The sequence below is a fragment of the Penicillium griseofulvum genome (assembly GCF_001561935.1).
Source record: "Penicillium griseofulvum strain PG3 chromosome Unknown contig_79, whole genome shotgun sequence".
Taxonomy (NCBI): domain Eukaryota; kingdom Fungi; phylum Ascomycota; class Eurotiomycetes; order Eurotiales; family Aspergillaceae; genus Penicillium; species Penicillium griseofulvum.
Genome location: NW_024467420.1, coordinates 1,571,656 through 1,595,217, shown reverse-complemented (window position 1 = coordinate 1,595,217; position 23,562 = coordinate 1,571,656). Strand labels below are relative to the sequence as shown.

Below are 23,562 nucleotides of genomic sequence, written 5' to 3'. Positions count from 1 at the left end.
GTGCGAGCTGAGGTTCGAAGTGTAATTTCCTCATAAGAGACAGAATTTCCGTCAGATTCATATACGGAGGTAGTAGAAAGTTCCTATGATGACTCCTCCCATAGTAACCCAAATGATTATCTCCTTTTCCTACTCCAAATACCAACGGATCATGCTTTTTCGGGCTGGAAGGTATGGAGTTCTGTACGGAGTAGACTGTCCCCGAGCACAGTTGGACTGCCTCGAACTTAATTATACTTTCCTTGCGCTCTTCAGCCGCACTTGAAAACACACAAGTGTCATCTCAGCTCTAATTGGCACTCTCCCGGATATACTGTACTTGGCGCATTAACTATCACACAAGGGAAATTGAACGAATGACAAGATTCTATGAACCGCTATTGCAGACGATCTTACATACTATTCCAATTAATTAGACATGTCTAACCCGTCCCGATTTCCTTTATTATACATCCATGAGACCTATGGCATTTGGATCCAGTCATCAACGTCTTCGACCTCATCTCCCCGTGGCTATACATCACCACCAGAGAAACTACCCAAATCCAACCTCTACAACTCCCCATAATGCTCGTGGCAGCATCCCACAATGATCTACCTCGTACAGGTGTGGCCGCACTCCTCGCCGGACTCAAGACGCCCGGAGAAATAGAGCTACCCAACGGTGTAGTCGTACCTGTCGGCATCGGCGAACCTGTTTACCGAGTAACCTTTCGCTCGGAGCGTGCCCTCCGAACACCAATGACAGAAATGGGAGTTGGTCGAGCCTATTTATCTGGTGACATCGAGGTAGAGGGTGACATCGGCACCCTGTTCAATGCTCGCCAGAATCTCCAAGAGAAAGTGCCTCTACGACAGAAATTCCAGTTCATATATGACTTTTTCCGCACAGCCACGAAGATGAATGCCCAAGCCATCGGTGATCACTACGGACTGGATGACGGGTTCTATCTCACATTCCTTGACAAGCGGTTCCGCTTCTATTCGCAGGGTTTGTTCCAGCGACCCGAGGAAACACTCGAAGAGGCCTCGGAGCACAAAATGGAGACAATATTCGCTGCTCTCGATCTCAAACCAGGCATGAGACTCCTTGATATTGGCGGTGGCTGGGGTGGTGTGACGCAGTATTGTGGTGCTCGAGGGGTTCATGTCACTACGCTGACACTCGCACCTAACGGCGCGCGTTATATTCAACGTGTCATAGAGGAGAAGAATCTCCCTGGTCAAGTCTTCCTACAAGACTTCCTTGATCATGAACCAGAGGAGCCATATGACCATGTTGTCAATTTAGGCGTGATTGAGCATATCCCCAATTATCGCCGTTTTGCACGAAAGATGTGGGATGTGTTGAAGCCTGGTGGGCGCACGTATCTTGATGGTTCGGCGGCTGTTGAGAAGTTTGCTGTTAGCTCTTTTACCAGAGACTATATTTGGCGTGGAACGCACACGTTTATGACTCTTCAGGACGTTCTTGCTGAGTTTTTATACCACGGCTTTGCGGTGTTGGATGTTGCCAATGAAACTCGGGACTACGAGCTCACAATGCTTGAATGGGCGAAACGTCTAGATTTAGCAAAAAAGAACCTTGTCACGGGTTGGGGAGAGCAGAATTATCGTGTCTTTCGCTTGTTCTTGTGGGGTGGGACTCATACCTTCAAGACCAATGCGTTGCAGGCTTACCATGTAGTCGCGGAACGCACATCTTCCCCTGGGCCACGACCATCTGTTCCTCGACGTTTCCGTCAGTTCCTGGGCAACCTGCGCTGAGCTATTCCGGACGACCATGAGACCGTTTTGGACTTCAATTCGGAGGCACACTTTCTATATACTTTTCTGTAAGCTACGCACAAAATATGGAGTCTCTGAGCACCTCAGCTGGGTGGGCTGTTTGTTGGCAAACACAAGATCTCGTCCGCCTGGTGGAAGATGAACAGATTTCCATATTACTAGGAGCATGCTAGTCAATGTAATCAAATTCGTCATGTATCTCATCTTCAATGTATGTAACAAAGCATTCATGTAAAGGTCATCAATCATTTTAGTCCAGGCCCCAGCCGCGTACACGCCGGAACACGAATGCTCGGTCATTGCGAAGACCGAACTCGCCCCAGTCGTCGGTGAGTCGGTTGTAACTCCAGAAACCTTTCCAGGCTAGTTTGGTGTTTTTCGATGGGTTGGGCGGAGCCGGCCCTAGTTGAGTGGATTTAGGTACAATCGAGGAACGTAGCGATAGATGCATCGTGTAAATGTACTTGGGATCTACACCCTCTGTTTCAATGATAAGATCCCGCTCGTCAGAAAGAAGCGATTTCGAATCAGACGCTGAGTCGGGCTTCCAGACTTCAGCGGGAGCATCGGAAGGTTCGGACATGTCAACGGGCGAGGCCAAATGCCACCGGCCTAGGAGGCCATGCTTCAATGTATTCATGGCGATAGGCGGTATGGTCTCAGTGACTCCAGAAAGGGTATGACCTGCATCAGACGTACGCCGTTGATGCTTTCGATGTGCTGGGGCCTGCGCCACCAACACATTCTCTTTACTGATATGAGGGACCACATCGACTGGCTCCGTAGAAGTCAGCAGCGAAATTACCGAGCCATCTGGGTAAAACCGCAAATAGCGGTAATAAGTCACGATATGGATTGGACTGTTCCAGGAAAGGTTTGAGTAAGCAGATGCAACACCAGCGCGAGTGTAGTTGACCGTGCTAATATAAATGCCCGTAAAACGAATTCGAGGAAGGGTCTGAAACACCTGGCTCCAGGAAGACAGTGGCGGAGGGATTTCTACAGGCACGCCCTTAGGAAATGGAGTGTATCGCGGTGCAAGGGTGTAGATCGGTTCCCCACGTAGGTCGCATGCGAAGTCATAATGCATTCCTTGGAAGCCGAATTCCTGGGATTGACAGATCCGTCTCCAAATGTGTTGCTCATGGGCGAAATGGTAAGCCATCCGCTTACAGACCAGCGCCATGCGGCCGAATGCCGATGGATCGTCCATTGCCACATGTCGCAGAATCTCCACTAGCACTTCCGACGGCACAGTGGCAATTGGGCAAGGGGGCGGCGGTGTGTTTTCGACGATAGGCTCCAGCGGTGAAATTGGCACATGTACGAACGACGCAATGAGCTCAGGTGTCGGAAGGATCGGTACCTCTGCGGACTGCTGGGCCACATCGGTAGGGGCAGTGGGCGCGGGCAAAGTAGGCTTCTTCCATGCATGGGCGTAGTGCTTATTCCGGTAGGACTTGTCGACAGCGGAATCTAGCTAGACAGGAATGAGTATTCGAGTCATAATCACCATTCGTATCGAAAAAAAAGGCTCACCCTATATGCCTTTCGGTAATGTGAAAGACTGTCTCCTAAATTGCCTTCGGCCTCCTTCTCGACTGCTCGTTCATAGTGCTCCAGTGCAGATGTTGGTTCTGCTACCTCTCGACGCGAAAAGTCATCATCGGCTGGTTGCACGCTCAGCTCTCCGACTTGTCGGGCCAGCTCATCTGGGTCGAAGGAGGCCAGCGGGGGGCCCTCCTCCTCGATCTCTTTACGGTGAGAGGCCTCACGGCGTGTGGGCGGAAGACGAATCGGAGGCGGGGCAGTTGGAGTCGGAGACGCAGGCGCAGGAGCGGCCTGAGGTCTTGATCGACGGGTGACCTCCTCGCGCCACTGTTGGCGGAACGACTCAAGCTCGTCGTTGTCATCCATGGCGAGGTGGTGAGTGGAAAGCGGTGCTCACGTTAATGGTTCTCATCAAAGGCCACACACCGATCTCGGAAGGCTTGGCGTCCCTGGCTTTTTGAGGCTATGACCTCACATCGTGCTCGTATATTAGGGTGTATTACTATGGATAACTAGTTTTACTTGAGATTATAAATTGAAGACAGTCCTCATATTCAATCCCCGCTATGTAGCCTCCTACGCACCAACGTTCTGCGTCATGCACACCCCAGCCTCTCGGAAGAGCCTCAACACTTCAAGACCAGACATGCAGAATTGGCCTCGCACAGTATATGATGGAATTTAACACATCGCAAAGTACAAACATGGTGCACTTTTAATTGTGGATATCGCAATCATGGCTCAGCCGGGGCATCTCCTTCATCAGAGGCATCCGCCGCAACAAGAGCCACCCAGAGGCTAGGGGAGTTATTGAACCTAAGTCGCTCCGACATCTGAGAAACCACGTCCCGTACCATAACACCCGCATTCACCAGTAACTGCGCTATTTTCACCTGTCCTCACTGAGAGCCTCTCCCTGACGATAATAGTATACACCCGTTTCAAGCACGAGGTGAAGCGCGGTACTTGTCACAATCCTTACTAAACCTAGAACGATAGGCCGCCGTTTAAATAGGAATGTAGAGAAGCTATAGCTTGCTATGTCCAGGAGTGCGACATCGCCCGTCCACGGTCGGTGGGTTATTTGGATTTTCGAGTGCCCGTCCATAATGCCCACCGCCTACGGACATGCCCATCGCGGGCATGCCTACTATGCCCACCGTTATATAAAGTTGTCTTCAATATATATAAAAATTAGATATATAGTAAATTATACTATATATATATTTATATATATCTTATTAAAAATGCGGAAATATGATTATAAATATGTAAAAAATATGAATTAGTTGAAATATTTCGAAATCTATCAATAACAATGATGTGTTACGCTAATTTTGCTTACCAAAAAGGCCCACGGGCGCCCTTGACGCCCACGGGCCGTGGGCCGGCCGTAAGGGTAGGGCGCATTTCCCGCTTATATAAGGCCCGTGGGCAATGCCCACCCGTCCAGGGGCGATGTCGCAGTCTACTTCTTAAAGCTCATTTTTCTGACCCCAGTCAAAAAACTGATAGTTGTATCAAATCATTATATAAAGGTTTCTAAAGCTCATTTTTTCTGACCTCCATTAGAAAATTGATAGTAGTATCAAATCATTATACAAAGGCTTCTAAACCTATTATATAATAAAAGTGGCTAGCGTATTCCAAGTCGAATACTTGGCATAGGTTTCCGTAGCCATTTTTGATGTCGGTAACTAACCTTGGAACCCTTGTGGCTTTACATAAGATCCGCCCCCCCCCCCCCCCCCCCCCCCCCCCCCCCCCCCAAACGCCTGAAAAGGGTCCGGCGGGCGTCACTTAGAACCCCCTGACTCTTCTCGAACTCGCCCATTCCCCACATTTTCTTTTACATCCACCAACCATTTTCATCAGTTCCGCCAAGGTCACTCTATCATTTTCATCATGAATTGTGTGACGCGAAGAATATCTTTTCGGAATTTGAGGATGAGGAAAGGAAACAACTCATTGCAGAGATTGTAAGACAGGACCCCAGCCTAGCTTACATCCTTTGGTTCTCGGATATTGAGACCCTTCGGGGATTTGCCAGGGTCATCCCCCATATGGGCATCGAGGGCAACGAGGCTGCAGACCTCCTCGCGGACGAGGGGGCGCTACACGGCCGGGTCATCGGCCCTCAAGCCTCCCCAACCATCAGCGGGATAAGGTCTATCTACCGGGAGCTTCGGGCCGAGGCACGGCTCCAATGGTGGGATAAGGCCTCGACTAAGCTCTCTACATGGTACCGGTCCTAGGGGGGCAGTGACATGTATGAAGTTAAGCCAAGGCCGGAGCTGTTGCTCCGCCGCACAACCCTACACCGGCGGCTCGCGCTTAGGTCTGCCCACGGGGACTTTACGTGGTACCACCGGAAGTTTAGCTATGAAGACGCAAGGTTGTCTGCCCCTGTGGATGCCTAAAGACCCCTAAACACCTCGCCATCTGCCATAGGTCCCGGAGGATGTTCGGCAGGTGGCCCCAGCGGCCCCTAGCGCCGCCGGAGACTCAGATGGAGGCAGTAGCCTACCTACAGACCCTCGAACCGCTAGAGTTCGCGGAGCTCCTCCGGGTCACAGAGTTCTACTTTAAGCACTACACGTGGTAGCACCACTGCCACGGCAGGGCACCGGGGCCCCGGCCCCTGCACTCTCCTCTCACTCTCACTTTCTTCTCACTCTCACTTTACTCTCACTCTCACTCTCCTCCCACTCTCTTTCCCTTTCTTTTGTTATCGCAGGGACTAGTGCCGCCGCCACTATACGGCCACGGGCCGCCTAAGGGGGCCCTGCCCCCAGCACCACCCCTAGCCGAGTCTCAAGCCAGTCACCAAGAAAACGCACGCCTGTCGGCGGACGCAGAGCAGGAGATCTTCCCCCTGCCTTGAACCCACTACCCCATCTCAATCGGCGGAGGACGCGTAGCCTTCACGATGGCAAGCTGACGATTGACATATACCACAGTGGCAGCCGGCAAGCAAGCCAACAAGTCATCCTCAAAAGGCAAAACTTCCTCTCACTCCAGATTGCCTCAGCCAGCTCAAAGCCCCACTAGCAGATATCGATCTATGTCTCCTGAAAAGACCAATCCAGGTCTCCGCGACCGTTCGGTTAACCTCCCACGTGCTTCTTGGGATGATCCCTCCCATGGCCAGCCTCTGGCTCTTACTCAGCCAGAACGGCAAAAGCGGGACGAGCTTGCAAAGAAAACGGTACGCTAATTTACAACGTAGAAACAAAATAATACCGACTTCATTGCCCTTCAGTGCCTAGAACGTAATAACGCCAAATGCGTCCTGACCAGACGTGACCAACCCGGGCTTTAGTGTGCGCATATCGTGCCACACAAGCTCAACGGCTCTAGCGCGCTTGAACATTCCTGGGGGTGGCTCGAAAGCTTCTGGGGCAATTATCGGGTGACGAAATGGAAAGCTGAGCTACTTGACGGCCTGAACCACCGGGGTCTATTCAATACCGAACAGGTGAAGTACCTGATTACCCTTGGAAGCCAAGAGCATAACTATTGGGATAACTGCATATTCACTTTCCGTCCTATAAGGACCTACCAGCAGAACACTAAAATGGATATTGCGTTCCATCTGTTACCTCTTCGCGAAGATGAAAAGCGGACCGACTACATCCCCGCCCTCTCCCACCCGTATCCGAGTCACCCCCAAGGATACAACACATCGCCAGGCGGAAATAGATATCTGTTTCATTGCGAGACGTTTGGCGTGATTTCCTCTCGGTCCATTTTCACCATCACCACGGCAAACCCAATAACTCACCCACTGCCATCCGAAGAGCTCCTTACGATGCGATGGAATCTGACTCGGATCGCTATTATGCAAGGAGCTGGTGAAGACGAGGATAGTGAAATGGACTCCGACGGTGATTCCGTCGCCATTGAATCAGACTCAAGGTTCCCGGATTAAGGAGACTCGCATGTTCCCCGAGAGATTGGTTCCCACATCGCCAAGAGGATCCCCAGCAAGGGAACCCGTAGTCTCTGAGAACGTGCCTTTCATGGTCCCAATCAGGTCGCCATCACCTTCAAAGGCCCGGGATTTACCTGGCATGGATGAAGCCTCCAGTGAATACATTGAGGAGTAGCTTTCTTTCTCTGGGAAAAAAAAAAGAAAAAGAAAAGAAAAGAAAAGAAAAGGTCGACTCTTAAGCGGAGTGATTAGCAAGATGCATCTTACGTTAAAGCGGTCCACCAAGACCGGGGTCTTCTGGGACTGTTCTCGTTGTTCCAGAAGATCCAACAGCCACGAGCCTGGGCCTCTACGTGGTGCTGTTGACTAGTAGCCCTTCTAGCGAAGCCAACGCAAGCTCACTTGATTTCCTTATTTTCCCATGACCTAGATAAACAGTAAATTTTGAACAATGGTAATATTGAAGAATGAGAGGATAAAGCTAGTGGATTGGCTAATGTAAAAGAGCAAGAGGGATAGTCGGTCGACCAGACTCAGCTACCAGAAGCGACATAATCAAAATAAGAATAAGCGACATAATCAGAATAAGAAACCGGGACTAATGGCAAGACATCAGTTGGGGAGACTTAGGGATGCAGACTTCCCTGCCCTCAGCTTGATGGATTCTAGGACATCAGACATGCTGATGGCCAACCCAACATAACAGTCATAGCTGTGCATATCGATGAGCCCCCCAAAGAGTAAACCCGTAACGGCCCCATTAGTATCAACAACAAAAGCGCCCGCATCTCCTTCTTGAACAAAAGAACCTTGCTTCCGACCCGCCTCATCGGACACTCTGCTTGTGATAACGAAAGCGTCCGTGAGGTTCTTCGCGACGTCGATGGCATTGCCATCGTGGTCGTATCGTGTACCATCCTTGGCGGGCCATTTGCAGATGGCTTGAGCGCCAAGGCAAATCCCAGCTGTCACCTTGCTCGAACGACCTAACTTAGCGCAGTATTTCCCGTCCTTTAAGGAACCAAACTCCGTAAGGCTGTCGCCTTCGGAAGGGATGATCTCCCCTCGCCGTCCAGGTAGTACTCTGCGCGGCGCTAACTCGTCAGGAATCGCGAACATTTGATTAGGTCTGAAGTATCTTTCTTTGGCCTCCTCTGAGAGCTCAACAAAAGCCCAATCAACTAGTCGGTTGCCTAGAACTGAAGTTCCGGATGCAAGGACCACTTCACCTAGGATATAGGGCATCTGTTCAATGGTCTCGCGTTTAGCTAACACCTGTACATGTTGAGCCTGGAATTCTTCTAGCCTCCGTAGAAGGCTGGCTCGCGGTTGGATACCCATTGTCTGTTGTCCTTCAACTTGAGTGGTTATCTGCGAGATCGCGTCGCGTAGTGACTGCAGAGACTCGTCAATATCAGTGAGTGTGGCGTCACGGTCTATACGAGCGAGAGACTCCATCTGAATCTTCCGTGCCGGTGAGTTGGCGAAGGTTAGACCAGAGCGGTCGAGGTCTGCAAGGAAATCAGGGTCGCTCAGGGCTTCTGAGGGCCTCACGACATGATAGTTCGTCAAAAGGCCACGCCGAATCTTCCCATCACAGGTCAACGTAACGTACCCGCCTAGGGTGCCCGCATTCTTGTCTTGGTAAATCCCGACCGAGTGGCCCATTCCTGGAATGCTATTAGAGTCGAGTCGGTCCATGAACGAAACGCCTGAACGATTCAGCAATGTCAGGCTACCTGGCAGGAATTCGACTTCAACGGCCCCATCTCGCTGGTATGGCAAGACTAGAGAGATGATCTGAGAACGTAATTCGAACCAATTTGCGAATGCTAACGAATTTACGACAACAGCAATCACCGGCTGCATGTTAGCCTCTCGGCGGCCAATATTGAAGGGGCAGAGCATTTGCCACTGGGTTGGGATGATCCGTTCCAGGAGCTTGACAATGAGGTGCTTGGCGTGCTCATAGGCAATCACAAGTGGGTCATCTGAGGGGATGTAGTAAAGGGAAGGGCGGTGGCAGAGATCGACATTTACAATCTCTACTTGCACGTCAAAAAGCCCATGGCGACGAAGAACTTGCACAAGGTCATCTTTAGCAGGGCCAAGGCGGGGCGGGGTGGGATCGTTTTCCGTCAGCACAACGCGTAGCAGGTCAATGGGCTTATCGCCTCCAGGGTAGAGTGGCTTAGTAGCCTTGGCTGCCTGAACTGAAACCGTGGAAGGGAACCCGTGCAGCTGAAGCGTCCCTAAAATTTCATGGCTGAATGGTCGTATCCGTCTACCAAGATCAGGCGCAAACCCGAGCACGAATGGATAGGGTGGAGGATTCGGGATGCTGATAGTGCGGTATGGGTCGGTAGAGATAAGGTATTGCTCAATCATCATGTCGCCTTCTGAATCTTCGGATTCGCGAAGATGGCGGCGTCTCTTCCTGGAGGACAGAGGAGGAGTGGGAAGAGGGGGCGATGGAAGGGACAGTCCCGGATAAGCCATCTTGGAGTGAATTGGATGAAGACAACGATCAAAGGATCAAAGGGGATAAACAAGTGGCGTGGAGGGCCGGTCTTCAAGACTCCTTATACTTCGAGGCTAGGTATCAAATGAAGCTACTAGATCTTGACCGAGGGATGAAACGATGAAATTCACTGATAGAGAGGGAGTAGGTGGAGATGGGGTGGGTCAGGATTCCGTCTGCCAGATCTTTAGTGGATCTACTAGAGGCAACCACCCGAAACTTTATTCACGCTCTTCCACCGTTGGACCATGGCCCGGGCTATAGCAGTCGTGATTCGTTGTGCTTGCATGGATATCAACACCAAGTGATATTTCCACAATATCTACATGACCACCCATGGAGGCGAGATGGAGAGGCGTTCCCGCCCAGGGTATAATCGTGTATAGACCCGAAGGCTTGACATTGCTGTCATTCCACGTCTGGGTGGCACAATGTAGATTCGCGCCCTGAGCGATGAAATCTTGGACCACTTTTTTGTGGCCGTGATAGCATGCAATATGCAGTGCTCGCCAACCATAGGGGTCACTAGCCTCGATGTCCATTTTTTGACCCAGCAGAAATGATAAAAGCTCCGTACTTCCGGATTTTGCTGCTTGATAGATCATAGGATAGTCATGGTCGTCTAGATATCGTTCGAAGATGGAATCGGGGGCAATTTTTAGTATAGTCGAAGTGACATCCGGGCCTTGATTCGAGCATAGAAGAGCAAGGTCAGAGCTCAATGGCAGGCCTTTTCTCATTGTCAAGGATGTCTGTTCTGGCTCCGTGCGATATCAAGGTTGAAACCAGGTTGTCCTTGTGTTGCTCTACAGCAAGATGCAGAAGTGTACGGCCTTTGTAGTTGGTTCTGTTCAGGGCATCTGCTTTCTTCAGGCTGTGGCACACACGGACGACAGCATCTACTTCCTCGGGCATGTCTCTCAGGAATATTGACCAGTGGGACTCGCGTGGATCAGACAAAGCTCGGTCTAAGAGACATTCCAGGTCCTCCAGCTCTCCGAACAATGCAGCAGTCAAAATCGGGTCAAATGTCTCTGTCGAGGGAGCGGACACGTCTGCGCCGAATAACAGAAGGTCTTCGAGTATGTTTCGTGAACCACCAATTCTTGCTGCAAGATTTAATGGAGTGGTGATTCTTAGGCCATCCTTGACATATGTGTTCTCATCATCGCTCTCCGGGTCATCATCCTCGCTCTCTGTATCATCTTCGTCGCTCTCTGGAAGCTCATGTTGGGGTTGGGAGATTTCCTCGGTCTCACAAAAATTCACATCCACTCCGGCATGTACTATCGTGATTAATATGCATTTGAACTTTGTGTATAGGTCGCTGGATCCATTGTTCTTTTTCCTCTGCTCCGTGTACGCTCGGATCAGAGTCATCAGCGAGAATGGCGGTGGTTGCACCCCTTTTTGCATCAAAATATCCACAATGTTAACTTCGTGGTCCTTGATGGCGTTATCCAATACGGCCTGCAAGTCAATGTTGGTTGGGAAGGTAGCTCCAAAGCGCATGAGGACATCAACGACTTTCCATCTGTTACTAAGTAGAGCAATGGCAAGCGGGGTCCGTGAATCATCTTCTTCGTCACTCCACGAGACTCTATTATTCTTTCGCATAGCCTTGGTAATAGCCAACGAACGAACAGCGGTACCATGGTCTTCACTTAAAGGTAGAGATCTGGACACAGGCCTGTTGAGAAGGCTCGGGGACAGCTCCGTGGTGTCTTTCTGACAAAGTAAGAAGACTGCCTGCTCGAGGTCTTTTAGATTGATATTATCGTCACATCGGGCGAGGTAATGCAGTGGCGTTCGTCCCGCGTGGTCCAAGGCTTCCACGGAGGCTCCTGATTGGACTAGAAGCTTGATGAGCGACACATGAGGTTGCAAGACCGCGTAGTGAAGTACTGTCATTCCAAGGGAATCCGTCAACGTCGGATCTGCGCCTTTGGACAGTAGGAATCGCACAATATCGAAGCTCTTCTCTTCTGGTAGCTGGCTTTGATGCTGCATATGTCGCTGGCGAGCTCTGTCGTTGCGACCAAGCAAAAACGCACAGGCTTGCATCAGTGTGGATGCACCTTTTCTGGTCAGCCAGAAGGTGAAGCCTTCAGTAGTAAGACGAGCCATAGGATCTGACTCGTAGTATTCCATGGTCTGTTGCTGGTTCACGTCCGCCCCGCCATTGACTAGGGCAGTAATTGTATCCAAGAACCCATTCATGACGGCTTCATGTAGAGCTGTACGCCCGGCCCGCGTTATGCAGTTGACATCCGCACCGTGTTTCATCAGACATTTCACGTAACGTGGATCACTGCGGAAGGTGGCGGCATGGAGTGCACAGTCAAAGTTGACGTCGGCACCCGCTTTGATGAGCATCTGCATCACTGACCATTGGCTATCGCGGATAGCACACAGCAACAACACAGACTTCCAATTTGATTCATTCATCCTGTAGCTGTTGAGATCCTTTCTGCCGTGTCCCCGGGGTTTGGGGATTCGACACTCAAGTCCGTAGTGCTTCTCCTCTTTTCCTAGGGCCCTCCACAAATTGGTCGAATACGATGACTGAATCGTATCAAATCTTCCCTGTTCCCAAATTGTGTTAAACTTGGCAACACCTGAACTTTTTCCTCCAATTTCTAGGTGGTTCGCAAGCTCACAGAAAATCTCCACCTCACTAGATGTTCCGCAATTTTGTCCCTCCGCGGCCAAAATAATCGGAGAGAGCCCATCAGTATATGACTTGACCTGCTCCTTGGGAATTTTATACAACTCAGGGTCGGGTTGTCCAGACTTTGAATGGTGCTCCAGGAGCCTGCGAACGATCTGTGAATGCCCTGCAACAACAGCCCAATGAAGTGCAGTCCATCCGGATTTGTCCCAAGATCGATAATCTTCGCCATTCTCGAGCAGCATACTGACCTGGGCGAGGTCTCCATGGAAAGCCGCCCGAGATAAGACAGTCTCCGGCTCATGGTTTGTGATGTGCGCCATAATGATTCCGATCAGGCAAGTGTTGACATGACACTCAAGGCTCCCACCCCTGCTTTGCCCCTCCTAAGGAGACCGGATAAATTCGACGCTAGTCATCGACTTTTCTTTCGGAGGAAGACCGGGCGCATGTTTTCAACTGGGTTCTTTAAATTGTCTTGGGTTGTTTGAGCCATCCTCTTAGACATTTAAATGACGGTATTGCCATACGCTCGATATAGGTAGGCTGGTGGATCGAGTCGCTTGTACTTCAATTTTTATATTCGACGACACATACACACCTATTAATCGATGGATTGACTCTTTGAAAATCATTATAAACCCCACTCCGTATATATAAAAGTTCCACTATCACATCCACCGTTTGGTCGAGCCCAAGCCTGTTTTGCTTCATGTCCGACCTCGGAGATCAGATCAGATTGATAAGGCGATGTGAAAAAGCCTTGGCCAAAAAGGATCCAAATCAAGTCCCAAAATTCAAATCTTTTTGAAGCCCAATAATATTAAAAGTTGTTAAATAAAAACAAGTTCAATTCCCTCCAGTCCCTCCAAATTTCTCCAAATCCCAACATCTTCCCCCCCCAAAGGCTTATCTCCGCCCGCCGCCACCCGAATCCCGAAAAACTTCCTTTCCCGGTGACGCATCCTTTTCTCGCAACTCAACGGGGAACTTTTGGTCAGGTTGAATTGAATGCCGCAGGTGGAATTTACTTCAGGCCACGGTACTGGCAACCAGTTTGGCACAGATTCAACCCCCTCTATAGGGACGTCATGGACGGCACAGTTTGAAGATTCTACAATGGCCACTACATCAGCCTCTCCTCCAGCTCCTAAGACCCCTGCTCCAGCCGATAATATCACTCCTGGTCAGCGCATGATATCTGCGACCGCCGGTAATGTTTTGACCGGGCTTCTAGGTGAATCAGAAGAACTCCCGATCCTTTTGAAACCAACAACTAACAGTTCCAGTGACACCCTTGGATGTCGTACGAGTTCGTTTACAGTCACAATCACAAGTCCACAACACTTCACCCTTCACCTCTCACACCACCCAAACCTTGAAAAACCTCCCTCCGAACCTCGGTATCACCTCTTGCTGTCGCGAAGTATTCTGGGTCGGCAACGATGCCCAGATGTGCATGCTAGGTCCACAGGCGACCGCGGTCGGAACCCATCCACACCCGGCGATCGATTGCGCCGTTGAAGAGACGCAGCGGCGAACATTCACATCAACGCTAGACGGGCTACGGAAGATTGCGCGCAATGAAGGAACTTTAACACTGTGGCGAGGGTTAAGCCCAACCCTGATGATGGGAATCCCGGCAAATGTCATTTACTTTGCTGGTTATGACTGGCTACGCGCGGATGATCGAAGCCCTATTAAGCAGCGGGTATCTGAGGGATATGCGCCCTTAGTAGCCGGTTCCTTAGCTCGCGTCGCAGCCGCAGCAGCAACCAGTCCACTGGAGATGTTTCGGACGCGTCTCCAGGCAACTCCAGGCACGGGTGCGGGCCACTTCAAAACTACCGTGGAGGATTTGTACCATATGACACAGGCAAAGGGATATAGCTCGCTCTGGCGAGGGTTCACTCTTACCATGTGGCGCGATGTTCCTTTCTCCGGACTCTATTGGTGGGGATACGAGGAGGTGAAAAAGGCTCTGATCGCGGCGCGCCAGAAGGCCCCTCATCTCGCTAGTTCTGACCATGAGCCTGAAGAATCATCTCTTCAAGCTTTCCTTGATAGTTTCATCTCCGGTGGTGTTTCAGGATCCTTAGCAGCACTTGTTACTACCCCGTTCGATGTTGGTAAAACGCGACAACAAGTTTTCCGACATCTGGACGATATTCCGTCCTCTGTCGCTCCCCGCACTGCATTACCCCCCGGCGGCTTGGCGGCAGAGCAACTCTCCTTACCAAAATTCCTCATGCACATCTTCCGTGAAGAAGGTACCGCCGGCCTATTCCGTGGTTGGACGGCACGATGTCTTAAAGTTGCCCCGGCCTGCGCCATCATGATCTCAACTTATGAGCTTGGAAAGCGCATGGCCCGAGAGGTAAATGAACGGCGTCACGATGCATAATCTCTGTACAATCATAATGGTGTATAATGCATATTTGTGCCTCTCTCCACTTTTTTTCCGGCGTTTTTGAGAGATAGAGTACATTAGCATGTATATAAATTAATGAAAATCTCCTACAAAAGACTTGACTCAGCCCTGCACCCGGGCAAACTAGTCGGGGCGTGATCATCCGGACCCCAACATGAGGCTGAAGCCCCCCTTTCTTTTAACTCGTCTCTTTTCATCCCCGCGTTCTTCTTGTATAAATCTTCAAATGTTCTACTTCAACGGACAATATGACTTCACGGCCACCTGTAACTGGCCAGAGGCGCCCATGGTTTGAGCCTATTGCTGTTGCGAAAGATACTAATGTCGAGTATGTCCCTTCTATCATATATGTATTCATATAATAACTTATTCCTCAGTATTGTCGCCGTCCCGCCTATCGGTGCCCATCATAGAAAGACCTGGATAGCGCATGGCGAGAAATCGTCCTGGCTTGAACTTGAACTACTACAGCATATACCTCGAGCACGAGTCCTACTGTATAACTATGGAGACTTGCGTGACGATAAAATCGACACCTTGGGTGAACGACTATTGAACCAACTACGCACTGAGCGGAAAAATGAGGTCCGCTATGCTTTTCTTTGTTTTATACAGCCTACAATAATTTACTAACATTTCACCAGCCAACACGACGTCCTATCTTCCTCATCTGTCATAGCACTGGAGGTCTTGTTGTTAAAGCAGCTCTAGCTCTAGCATCACGGGAGCCGAGTCAATCCATATTAACCAGCTGTCATGGCATAGCCTTCTTTGCAACTCCCCATCAAGGCTCGACCTATCTCTCCGCCGATGAGTATACGGCTAGTATTCGCCATCTCTTGCATCTCCAACATGACACACCGGCAGCGCTCAGGAAGCAGTTGCGTCCCCGCGAAGAGCGGTTGTGGCATCTATCGAACCAGTTCAAGACTCTTTCAGCTGATATGAGGGTCTGGTCTTTTCTCGAAACTGTAGATTCAACTATGCGTGTGATCGATGCTGAGACCAATAAGACGTTAGAGTTCCATGTTCCCATTACTTCGATTCGGTCGGGTTTGTTGGATATTGAGAATGAAAAAGAACTGCCCATGGCAACAGACCATACGGGGACGGCAACTTTCCACGGGCAAGATTCAACAAGAGATCGGTTTCTCAATGAGCTTGGTGATGCCGTTGAAACCGCTGTCGAAATCTCAAAGCGTGAGGATACGCCGCTGGGCGTAGAACAGCAAGTCATGGTTCAGATTAACGGCTTCTTTGAGGATACTGCGCTTGGGGTCAGTGACGAAAGTCCGCTCAAACTGTGGTCAACCAAGGTATCTTTGGAAGACTACCTCTCTCGGGGTCCGTCGGCTTGTCTTCGTGAGAGACTAGGTCGAGTTCAGCCCAGTGGTCTGGACGACTCATCAATCAGCAGTTATGATAGTCCTCGCTCATCTTACATTGCTCCTGCTTCCGATCCACATCATCACCATGACCATGATGACGAAAGGCCGAAGCCCCTGCGACCTCCTCTTCCCTACAGGCGAAGCTTTGATGATCCATCCGGTCCATCGATCCACGTCACCGAGGCAGACAAAGACTACCCCAATGAGGTACCAAGTGAAAGTTCACCCCCGTCACAGGAGCCCAAACGAAAGAGCTCCCTCACCAAGGCTCTGGGGTTCTTTCCGTTGACCCGATCTCACCGTCGAAGTACGTCCGATAGCAGCTCCCAGGGAAGCATTGAACGGCCGCCTTCGTAAGAAAATCATACTCTAATCCCTAGAAAGCACCCTGAACTAACGGATAACAGGAGCGCTTCTGCATCCCAACCTGTGCAGTCGCCTTTCCTAGCAATACCAAAATCTACTCGAGATCGCATCAGCCAGAATGCCGACGTAGCGGATATACCTCGAGCAGTTCCACGTTTCGATCGACCTGAGGCCGATACTGAGAAATTGATGTGGATCCATGTTCCATATACGCATACTGGTTGGGTATCCCAAGTCATCCGCCGAGCATGCCAGGATAGTCAAGAGCCTAATTTGTAGGTCATATTACCTCCCAAGATCTCCACGATGCTGACTACCTTCTGTAGTGTTCGAAAATTCATCAATGACGAAAACTGGTACCACCGGCTTAATAGGGCCCGTCATCTTGAGCCTCACGCACGTTTCGTCAAGCCCGCATGTATTCATTCAAGACAAATGGACGTCTCACTAAGCCCTTCTTCGAATGCTACTGAGGACCCTCAACTCGCTCTATATGTATGTTTCAAATCCTCCATAACAATATCAACGCTAACATATAATTGTCTCAGTCTCCATACGTTAGTACTTCTAATCAACCAAGTATCCCCCTTTTACACTGTGCTAATCCGCCCCAGCTTCACTGGGATACATACCGCAACCTAATCCAACGGCGCAAAGTAGTCGAAGACCGACTAAGCCAAGGCCGATCAAGGCCCGTCCCAGGCCGAATCTCAAAAGCAAGCCTGGAAGCCCAACTCATCTGGACCTACCTCGGCTGCGAGCCTCCGGTACACTTCCGCCGCACATTAGATCAATACGGGTATCCCAATTTGCGCTCGACCATCGCCCGTGATGACGATCAGATGCTTTGGAAACGCACTCGCAGACCGGCGCGCATTGACGAGCAACTAAAAGAGTATCTACGGTCTGCACAGGACGATCCCGAAAACGACGAAATGAGCGAGTTCATGGATGGAAATGTCCTGATGGTTGATCAACTCTGGCTTTGGATTGTTGATCAGAAGACTGTTGTTACTTTCTTTCCAAATCAGGAGGCTAATACATCCGAGGGAAAGCTGTTCGAACAGTCTAACCTACATAGCAGCATTTATAATGAGTTGAATGGGGATCTCTCGCGTCGCTTCGAGACGGCCGGTGACTTGGCTGCTCTCATTATGCTGCATTCTGTCACTGTTCTCCTCGACAAAACCCTCCATCATGATTTGCAGGTATTGCGCATCTTCGAGGAATCAATTAGCATCTTAGTAAGGCTCGTCCCTTCGGTTCCTTAGGTATATTATATTAACAAAATCAGACCGAATCCGTCACCAAGTCTTTCAAACGCTTCCGAAATAGAGGCTTCACCAATCGCCCAGCGGACCATGACCGCACCTCAGACGGAAAAATCATGACAATCGCACAGCAGGAATACAAAGAATTCCAGGTTGCACGACGAAACCGAGAAGATCTCTCTGTTTTACTTGAGCTACGCGACATCGAGGACGAGTTATCCACCATTCTAAAGCTGCTTGATCAACAAGACGGCGTTATCAAAAGTATGATCAAATACTTCGACAACAGGGGTGGATACGGAAAGTCATTCCTCGACACAGCCCAGGATCGGATCGATGAATATCGTTCGCAAATCAGCGAGATGAAAGAAAGCAGCCATTTAGCACAGAAAGCAGTTAGTGTCCACATTTATCACTTACTATTTACTATTTCCATCTAACAAATGCCAGGTTGAAACACTCCTCGACCTCAAACAGAAACAAGCAAATGTCGACGAAGCCAAAATGACCCGCTGGCAAGCCGAGGTTGCTCAAACGCAATCGCGCGCAGTAATGGTCTTTACCATATTCAGTGTTGTGTAAGTCTCCATACCCGCAATAAACGTAACAATACAAAATTCTAACAATCCAAGCTTTCTTCCTTTGTCTTTCTTCACCTCCCTCTTCGGAATAAACGCCCGAGAATGGAGCGGCGAACAGACAAACCCGACCCTAGGCGAAATGTTCGAGATAGCTGGTCTGTTTCTCCCAATATCAGTACCTATAACTGCTATACCTGCTAACCTTCCCCAGCACCTGCATCATTTGCAATCATCTTCCTATCCCTTTTCATAGCCTTCAGCGAAACGCTACGCGATATCGTATTCAAAACGCACAAGATCGGCGTCGGTCTACTAAAAGATTTTATTCTGCATCCTATCCAATCCGTGCTAGGTTCCACTACGGGTAAAATTCCTGTTCATGTCGTGCCTGAGGACTCTGGGTTGAGAAAACGATTTGATGAGTACTTAGGTTATGGGAGGAGGAATATGCAGCGGGATGAGGATATCTGGCAGCGGTGGCAGGGTGGCAGGATTGAGGGGAAGGAGGTTAAGAAGGGGAAGTATAAGGTGAAGCCTGGAATTGATCGGAGTCGTGGTGAGGTTTAGTTTGTATTCTCTTGCTTTTGGTGTGGGTTTGCATCTTCGGCGGCTGTTTGATACCCTCTACATCTTGTGTTTTTATTTCTTGGATTTTCTATTTGGGAGTGCGTATATAGTACAATAGCTTAATATTCTTGTTGAACATCAATGCAAGAGTTTGGATGTTGTTAACTTAACAAGGCCCCAGAGAGGATAAAGTCCTCATATATATATTTCAAGTTACAACGAAGAAAGCGAATGATCTTTTGAAAATAATCTCATGTAAAGCTTTGAACGCAGATATATGTTTGTATACTTAAGAATATAAAGAAAACAACAGACATACATTCACCGTAAACACCGTTAGACATGATGTAAAGTTATTTCATCTCGCTTGACAAGCAGCCGAACACCATGAACAAGAACATAGAATTTGATGGTTGGAAGAAAATTGTTAATAGACTGTTCGACAGGGGTATTTCAAAAACATAGAACTTCAAAAGGTCTGCGCTTCTATCGCACATGTTGAGGTTGGTTCATCAACAACCTATGTATCTAGGTATAGATGTATGCAGATTGCGAAAACCAGGGGGCGGTATTTCCTGGGGTTGGTCCTCTTGGCGTGTATCTTATTGGGAGGAAATAGAACTGGATAGCCATATAATGCTTATACGCAGTAAACAGATTTTGTGACAATCTAGAGCGGAGTGAGTCAATGGTGGGATGACTGAAGATGAACGTGTTTCTCATCACAGTCAGAAACCGAAGTTGTCATCATCCTTCGATAGCAGGAAGCGAGGAGGCAAGATTCATAGCGGAGCATTTCAAGATAGTCTGCATCATACGACTAGAGTCCAACGGCTTAGACAAGTAATCGTCCATGCCGGCTTGAATGCACTTATCTCGATCCCCGAGCATAGCATGCGCAGTGAGAGCAATGATCGGCGTACGAGGATGCCCATTCATCTTCTCGTATTGTCTGATATTCCCTGTAGCCTCGAAGCCACCCATAACAGGCATCTGGACGTCCATGAGGACAACATCGTAGCGGTGGTGTTTGACCTCTTTCACGGCTTGCAGGCCGTTTTCTACAACAGTGACGTTGTGATTGAACTTTTCGAGGATTCGGACAGCGACCTTTTGATTCACATCATTGTCCTCTGCGAGAAGAATTGATAGTGAGCGGGTATACCCTGAGGGGGTGTGAGTTGCGCGGTTGCCGAGGGCGGGGAGAATGCCGTTCCAGAGATCAATGGGTCGACAGGGGACTGTGATGTAGGATGCTATACCGAGTTCACCGGCAGCTCTGAGCGCTAGGGATACAGTGTGTGCTGTAATGACTAATGGAATTGGCTGTAGGTCTGTGCAAGCTCGCAGTTTTGCGGCGATCTCTAGGTTTTCGATGAGGATTGCGTCGAAGGAGCAGCCCCAGTCACTCTTGAACTGACCACATTCTAGCTGGTCTTCTGTCACAATGACAGGCTCTAATCCGAGCTCCATGAGCACAGTGGCTATTGGGAAGGTGCGTCCAAGGCCGTGGTCAAAGAAAAGAACGCGCCTGCCGCGGTGGGGGATAAGTTGTTCTGCAAAGCTTGGCGGCGGCTGAGCTAGCTTGACCCGACATGTAAATGAGAATGTGCTGCCTTCTCCCATGTTCGAGGTCACCCAAATATCACCTCCCATGAGAGAAACGAGCCGTTTCGAGATAGCGAGGCCTAAGCCTGTCCCGCCGAAGCGACGAGTCATCGATCCGTCGGCTTGCTGGAACTTGTCGAAGATCAAGCCAAGTTTGCTTTCGTCAATGCCGATTCCAGGGTCTGAGACTGAGAACTGGAATACTGTTTCATCTGAAGCGCACTTGTCGTCCTCTGCACGTTTTACTGTGACTCGAATCTCGCCGTGGTCTGTGAACTTTATGGCATTGCCAACTAGATTCAGCATAACCTGCCGTAGTCGATATGCATCTCCGACCAGATAATCCGGCACTTCTCCGTCTACTGTATAGACAAGACCCAATGCCTTTTCGTTTGTTTCCACAGAGAGGGCTTTCAGCACACTGAACACGGTTGCACCAAGACTGAACGGGGTCTTCTCGATTATCATATGGTTAGCCTCGATCTTAGAGATGTCAAGGATGTCGTCGATGATAGTCAACAGACTAATGGCAAGGTTGTGAACCATATTCAGAGTCTCTCTTACGGGAGCTTGCAGATCGTCAGTGTCGAGTGCTAGGCTAGAGAGCCCAATTATGCCATTCATGGGGGTTCTGATTTCATGGCTATATTTGGGTTAGGAAAAAGCAAAACTAAACCACGTAATCGTGTGAGACGAGTAGGCTCAACGTACCTCATGTTAGCCAAAAATTCAGACTTACTCCGATTCGCCAGCTCTGCCGCTTCACGAGCAGCCGTGTTACGCTGAATGCTGTCGCGCAGACTCGAGATCATTTTATTGATCTTCTGTTTCAAATCATCCATCTCTCCAGAGGCAGACACGGTAATCAATTTTGTGAAATCTCCACTCATCGCCGCCTCGGTGATCTCACCAAAGGCACGAACCTGAGAGGTCAGGTTGTCCGCCATCGTGTTGACATCTTCACTGATCGATCTCCAAATTCCATGGGATCCCGCGACATTGGCCTGGCCGCCAAGTTTACCCCGGACACCCACGTCCCTCGCCACGCCTTTCAGTTCCCCAGCAAATTCACCCAACCCGTCCATCATACTGTTGATTGTTTCTTTGAGAGTCAAGATCTCACCCTGGGCGTGGACCTCAATTTTGGTACTAAGATCACCGCGCGCGATAGCCTGGGTCACGTTGGAGATTTGTCGTACTTGCAAGGTTAGGTTTTGGGCCATGGTATTGACGTTATCCGTCAAATCGCGCCAGCGACCTTCGACATTTTCGACTTGCGCTTGTCCACCCAGCGTGCCGTCTGTTCCAACTTCCCGCGCGACTCGACTGACCTCGAACGCGAACTGATTCAGCCGATCAACCATTGCATTAATCGTAAGCTTGAGATCCAAAATCTCGCCCTTCACGTCCGCGGTCACCTTCTTTGTAAGATCACCACGTGCAACTGCGGTCGTTACATCGGCGATTTCGCGGACCTGCTGCGTGAGATTGGATGCCATACGGTTGACGTTATCCGTAAGATTCTTCCAAGTACCCTCAACACCGTGTACAACCGCCTGACCGCCAAGTACACCGTCGGATCCGACCTCGCGGGCAACACGGCTAACCTCGAATGCAAATTCACGCAGCTGATCGACCATTGAGTTGATGATATTCTTCAACAGTAAGATCTCACCCTTACAATCTGCCTGCACCTTGCGCTGCAAATCACCCTTCGCAACAGCAGTCGTTACGGTAGTGATATCACGAACCTGCGTGGTCAGATTGTTGGCCATAGCATTCACATTGACAGTCAATTCATGCCAAATTCCCTGAATGCCCTCAATCTTGGCCTGGCCACCCAACACACCCTCCGTGCCGACTTCTCTAGCCACCTTCGACACCTCTTGACTGAAAACCTGCAGCTGATCCATCATAGTATTGATAGTCTGCTTGAAGGTGGCAATGTCAGGTGACATCTCGAGGGGGTGCATACGGGCCCTCTGTGAAAGGTCACCATGGGCGACCTGGGTGATGATTTCGCCGATCTCCCGCAATTCCTTCTGGAAGGCCTCATTGATATGAGTATGCTTTCGGAGTTCCTTCCGAAGGTTTGAGCGTTCATGTTCGATCTCCGCGATGGAAGAATGACATTCGCGGCGGTAAATTAGTTCGTCAACAATGAGGGAGATGAATTCGCGGGGAACTGATAGTTCTGGACTCTGCTGATGCTGGAGAGCTGCCCGTGCTTGCATGAGATCTGCATCGCTTACAAGGGCTGGCCGTGCGGTGTCCACCATGGCAGCCATTGTAGCAATCAGTATTTTTCAAGTCTATCAGCCAGGGCGTGCAATGCTAAAAGAAAGTTAGGGAACAGATCGGGGTCTCGGATAGGGGTGACATAACCGTATGATGACAGGCGGTGCCAACACGGTGTGTACGTCGCAAGCGCTGTATGCATTCCCGATAGCCAAACCCCACGATAACTTTCAGTAATCCTAGAAATGCAGGACCGGAATGCCGGAGTCTGACAGGAAAAAGCGGAGAAAATAAGCGGAGAAGAGAAGAAAGAGAGAAGAAGAAAACAGCCCCGCTTATATCGGCTTTAAAATTAACGAGAATACTTATCCCTGTTTCTTATTGTCTAGATCCTAGGGTGGCATGCATTGTAAACTGTAGAAATAGCCGAGCCGAGTAACCAATCAGTTGAATTGTAAATTTATACGGAAATGTGGAATGTAAGGGTTGTACTCCCCAGTACTTTTAGTATCTCTACTGTACATATTGTACTCCATAGGGAGATCTATATGTACATGTATGTAAGAAAATAGATCGACTCCCGCGTACTCCGTTCGAACTTTATAAGGAGGGGACATCTGTCGATCCCCCGACCTCGGGGAGACTTC

General features: G+C 49.7%; 7 protein-coding genes across 7 annotated transcripts; 3 read left to right on the top strand and 4 right to left on the bottom strand.

Annotated features, from left to right (window-relative positions):
* Nucleotides 1-2,038: 2,038 nt before the first annotated feature.
* PGRI_005060 (putative F-box protein (Pof7)) lies at nucleotides 2,039-3,705 on the bottom strand (the record flags this gene model as incomplete). The annotated part of the gene is made up of 2 exons (XM_040788219.1): nucleotides 2,039-3,268; nucleotides 3,328-3,705. The coding sequence occupies 2 exons, from the start codon at nucleotides 3,703-3,705 to the stop codon at nucleotides 2,039-2,041; spliced, it is 1,608 nt and encodes a 535-aa protein (XP_040651991.1).
* A 1,697-nt stretch (nucleotides 3,706-5,402) lies between these two features.
* Nucleotides 5,403-5,944, top strand: PGRI_005050 (uncharacterized protein; the record flags this gene model as incomplete). Its single annotated transcript, XM_040788218.1, has 2 exons — nucleotides 5,403-5,581; nucleotides 5,791-5,944. The coding sequence occupies 2 exons, from the start codon at nucleotides 5,403-5,405 to the stop codon at nucleotides 5,942-5,944; spliced, it is 333 nt and encodes a 110-aa protein (XP_040651990.1).
* A 459-nt stretch (nucleotides 5,945-6,403) lies between these two features.
* Nucleotides 6,404-7,270, top strand: PGRI_005040 (uncharacterized protein; the record flags this gene model as incomplete). The annotated part of the gene is made up of 2 exons (XM_040788217.1): nucleotides 6,404-6,547; nucleotides 6,662-7,270. 2 exons carry the CDS (start codon nucleotides 6,404-6,406, stop codon nucleotides 7,268-7,270), a joined length of 753 nt encoding a protein of 250 aa, XP_040651989.1.
* Nucleotides 7,271-7,885: 615 nt separating this feature from the next.
* On the bottom strand, nucleotides 7,886-9,772 carry PGRI_005030 (uncharacterized protein; the record flags this gene model as incomplete). Its single annotated transcript, XM_040788216.1, has 1 exon — nucleotides 7,886-9,772. One exon carries the CDS (start codon nucleotides 9,770-9,772, stop codon nucleotides 7,886-7,888), a length of 1,887 nt encoding a protein of 628 aa, XP_040651988.1.
* A 733-nt stretch (nucleotides 9,773-10,505) lies between these two features.
* PGRI_005020 (ankyrin repeat domain-containing protein) lies at nucleotides 10,506-12,788 on the bottom strand (the record flags this gene model as incomplete). The annotated part of the gene is made up of 1 exon (XM_040788215.1): nucleotides 10,506-12,788. The coding sequence occupies one exon, from the start codon at nucleotides 12,786-12,788 to the stop codon at nucleotides 10,506-10,508; it is 2,283 nt and encodes a 760-aa protein (XP_040651987.1).
* A 688-nt stretch (nucleotides 12,789-13,476) lies between these two features.
* Nucleotides 13,477-19,069, top strand: PGRI_005010 (uncharacterized protein; the record flags this gene model as incomplete). The annotated part of the gene is made up of 13 exons (XM_040788214.1): nucleotides 13,477-13,702; nucleotides 13,755-14,842; nucleotides 15,175-15,224; nucleotides 15,274-15,481; nucleotides 15,541-16,637; nucleotides 16,692-16,925; nucleotides 16,977-17,145; nucleotides 17,199-17,207; nucleotides 17,265-17,894; nucleotides 17,945-18,316; nucleotides 18,372-18,499; nucleotides 18,554-18,657; nucleotides 18,714-19,069. 13 exons carry the CDS (start codon nucleotides 13,477-13,479, stop codon nucleotides 19,067-19,069), a joined length of 4,671 nt encoding a protein of 1,556 aa, XP_040651986.1.
* Nucleotides 19,070-19,816: 747 nt separating this feature from the next.
* On the bottom strand, nucleotides 19,817-22,965 carry PGRI_005000 (CheY-like superfamily; the record flags this gene model as incomplete). Its single annotated transcript, XM_040788213.1, has 2 exons — nucleotides 19,817-21,320; nucleotides 21,389-22,965. 2 exons carry the CDS (start codon nucleotides 22,963-22,965, stop codon nucleotides 19,817-19,819), a joined length of 3,081 nt encoding a protein of 1,026 aa, XP_040651985.1.
* Nucleotides 22,966-23,562: the final 597 nt, after the last annotated feature.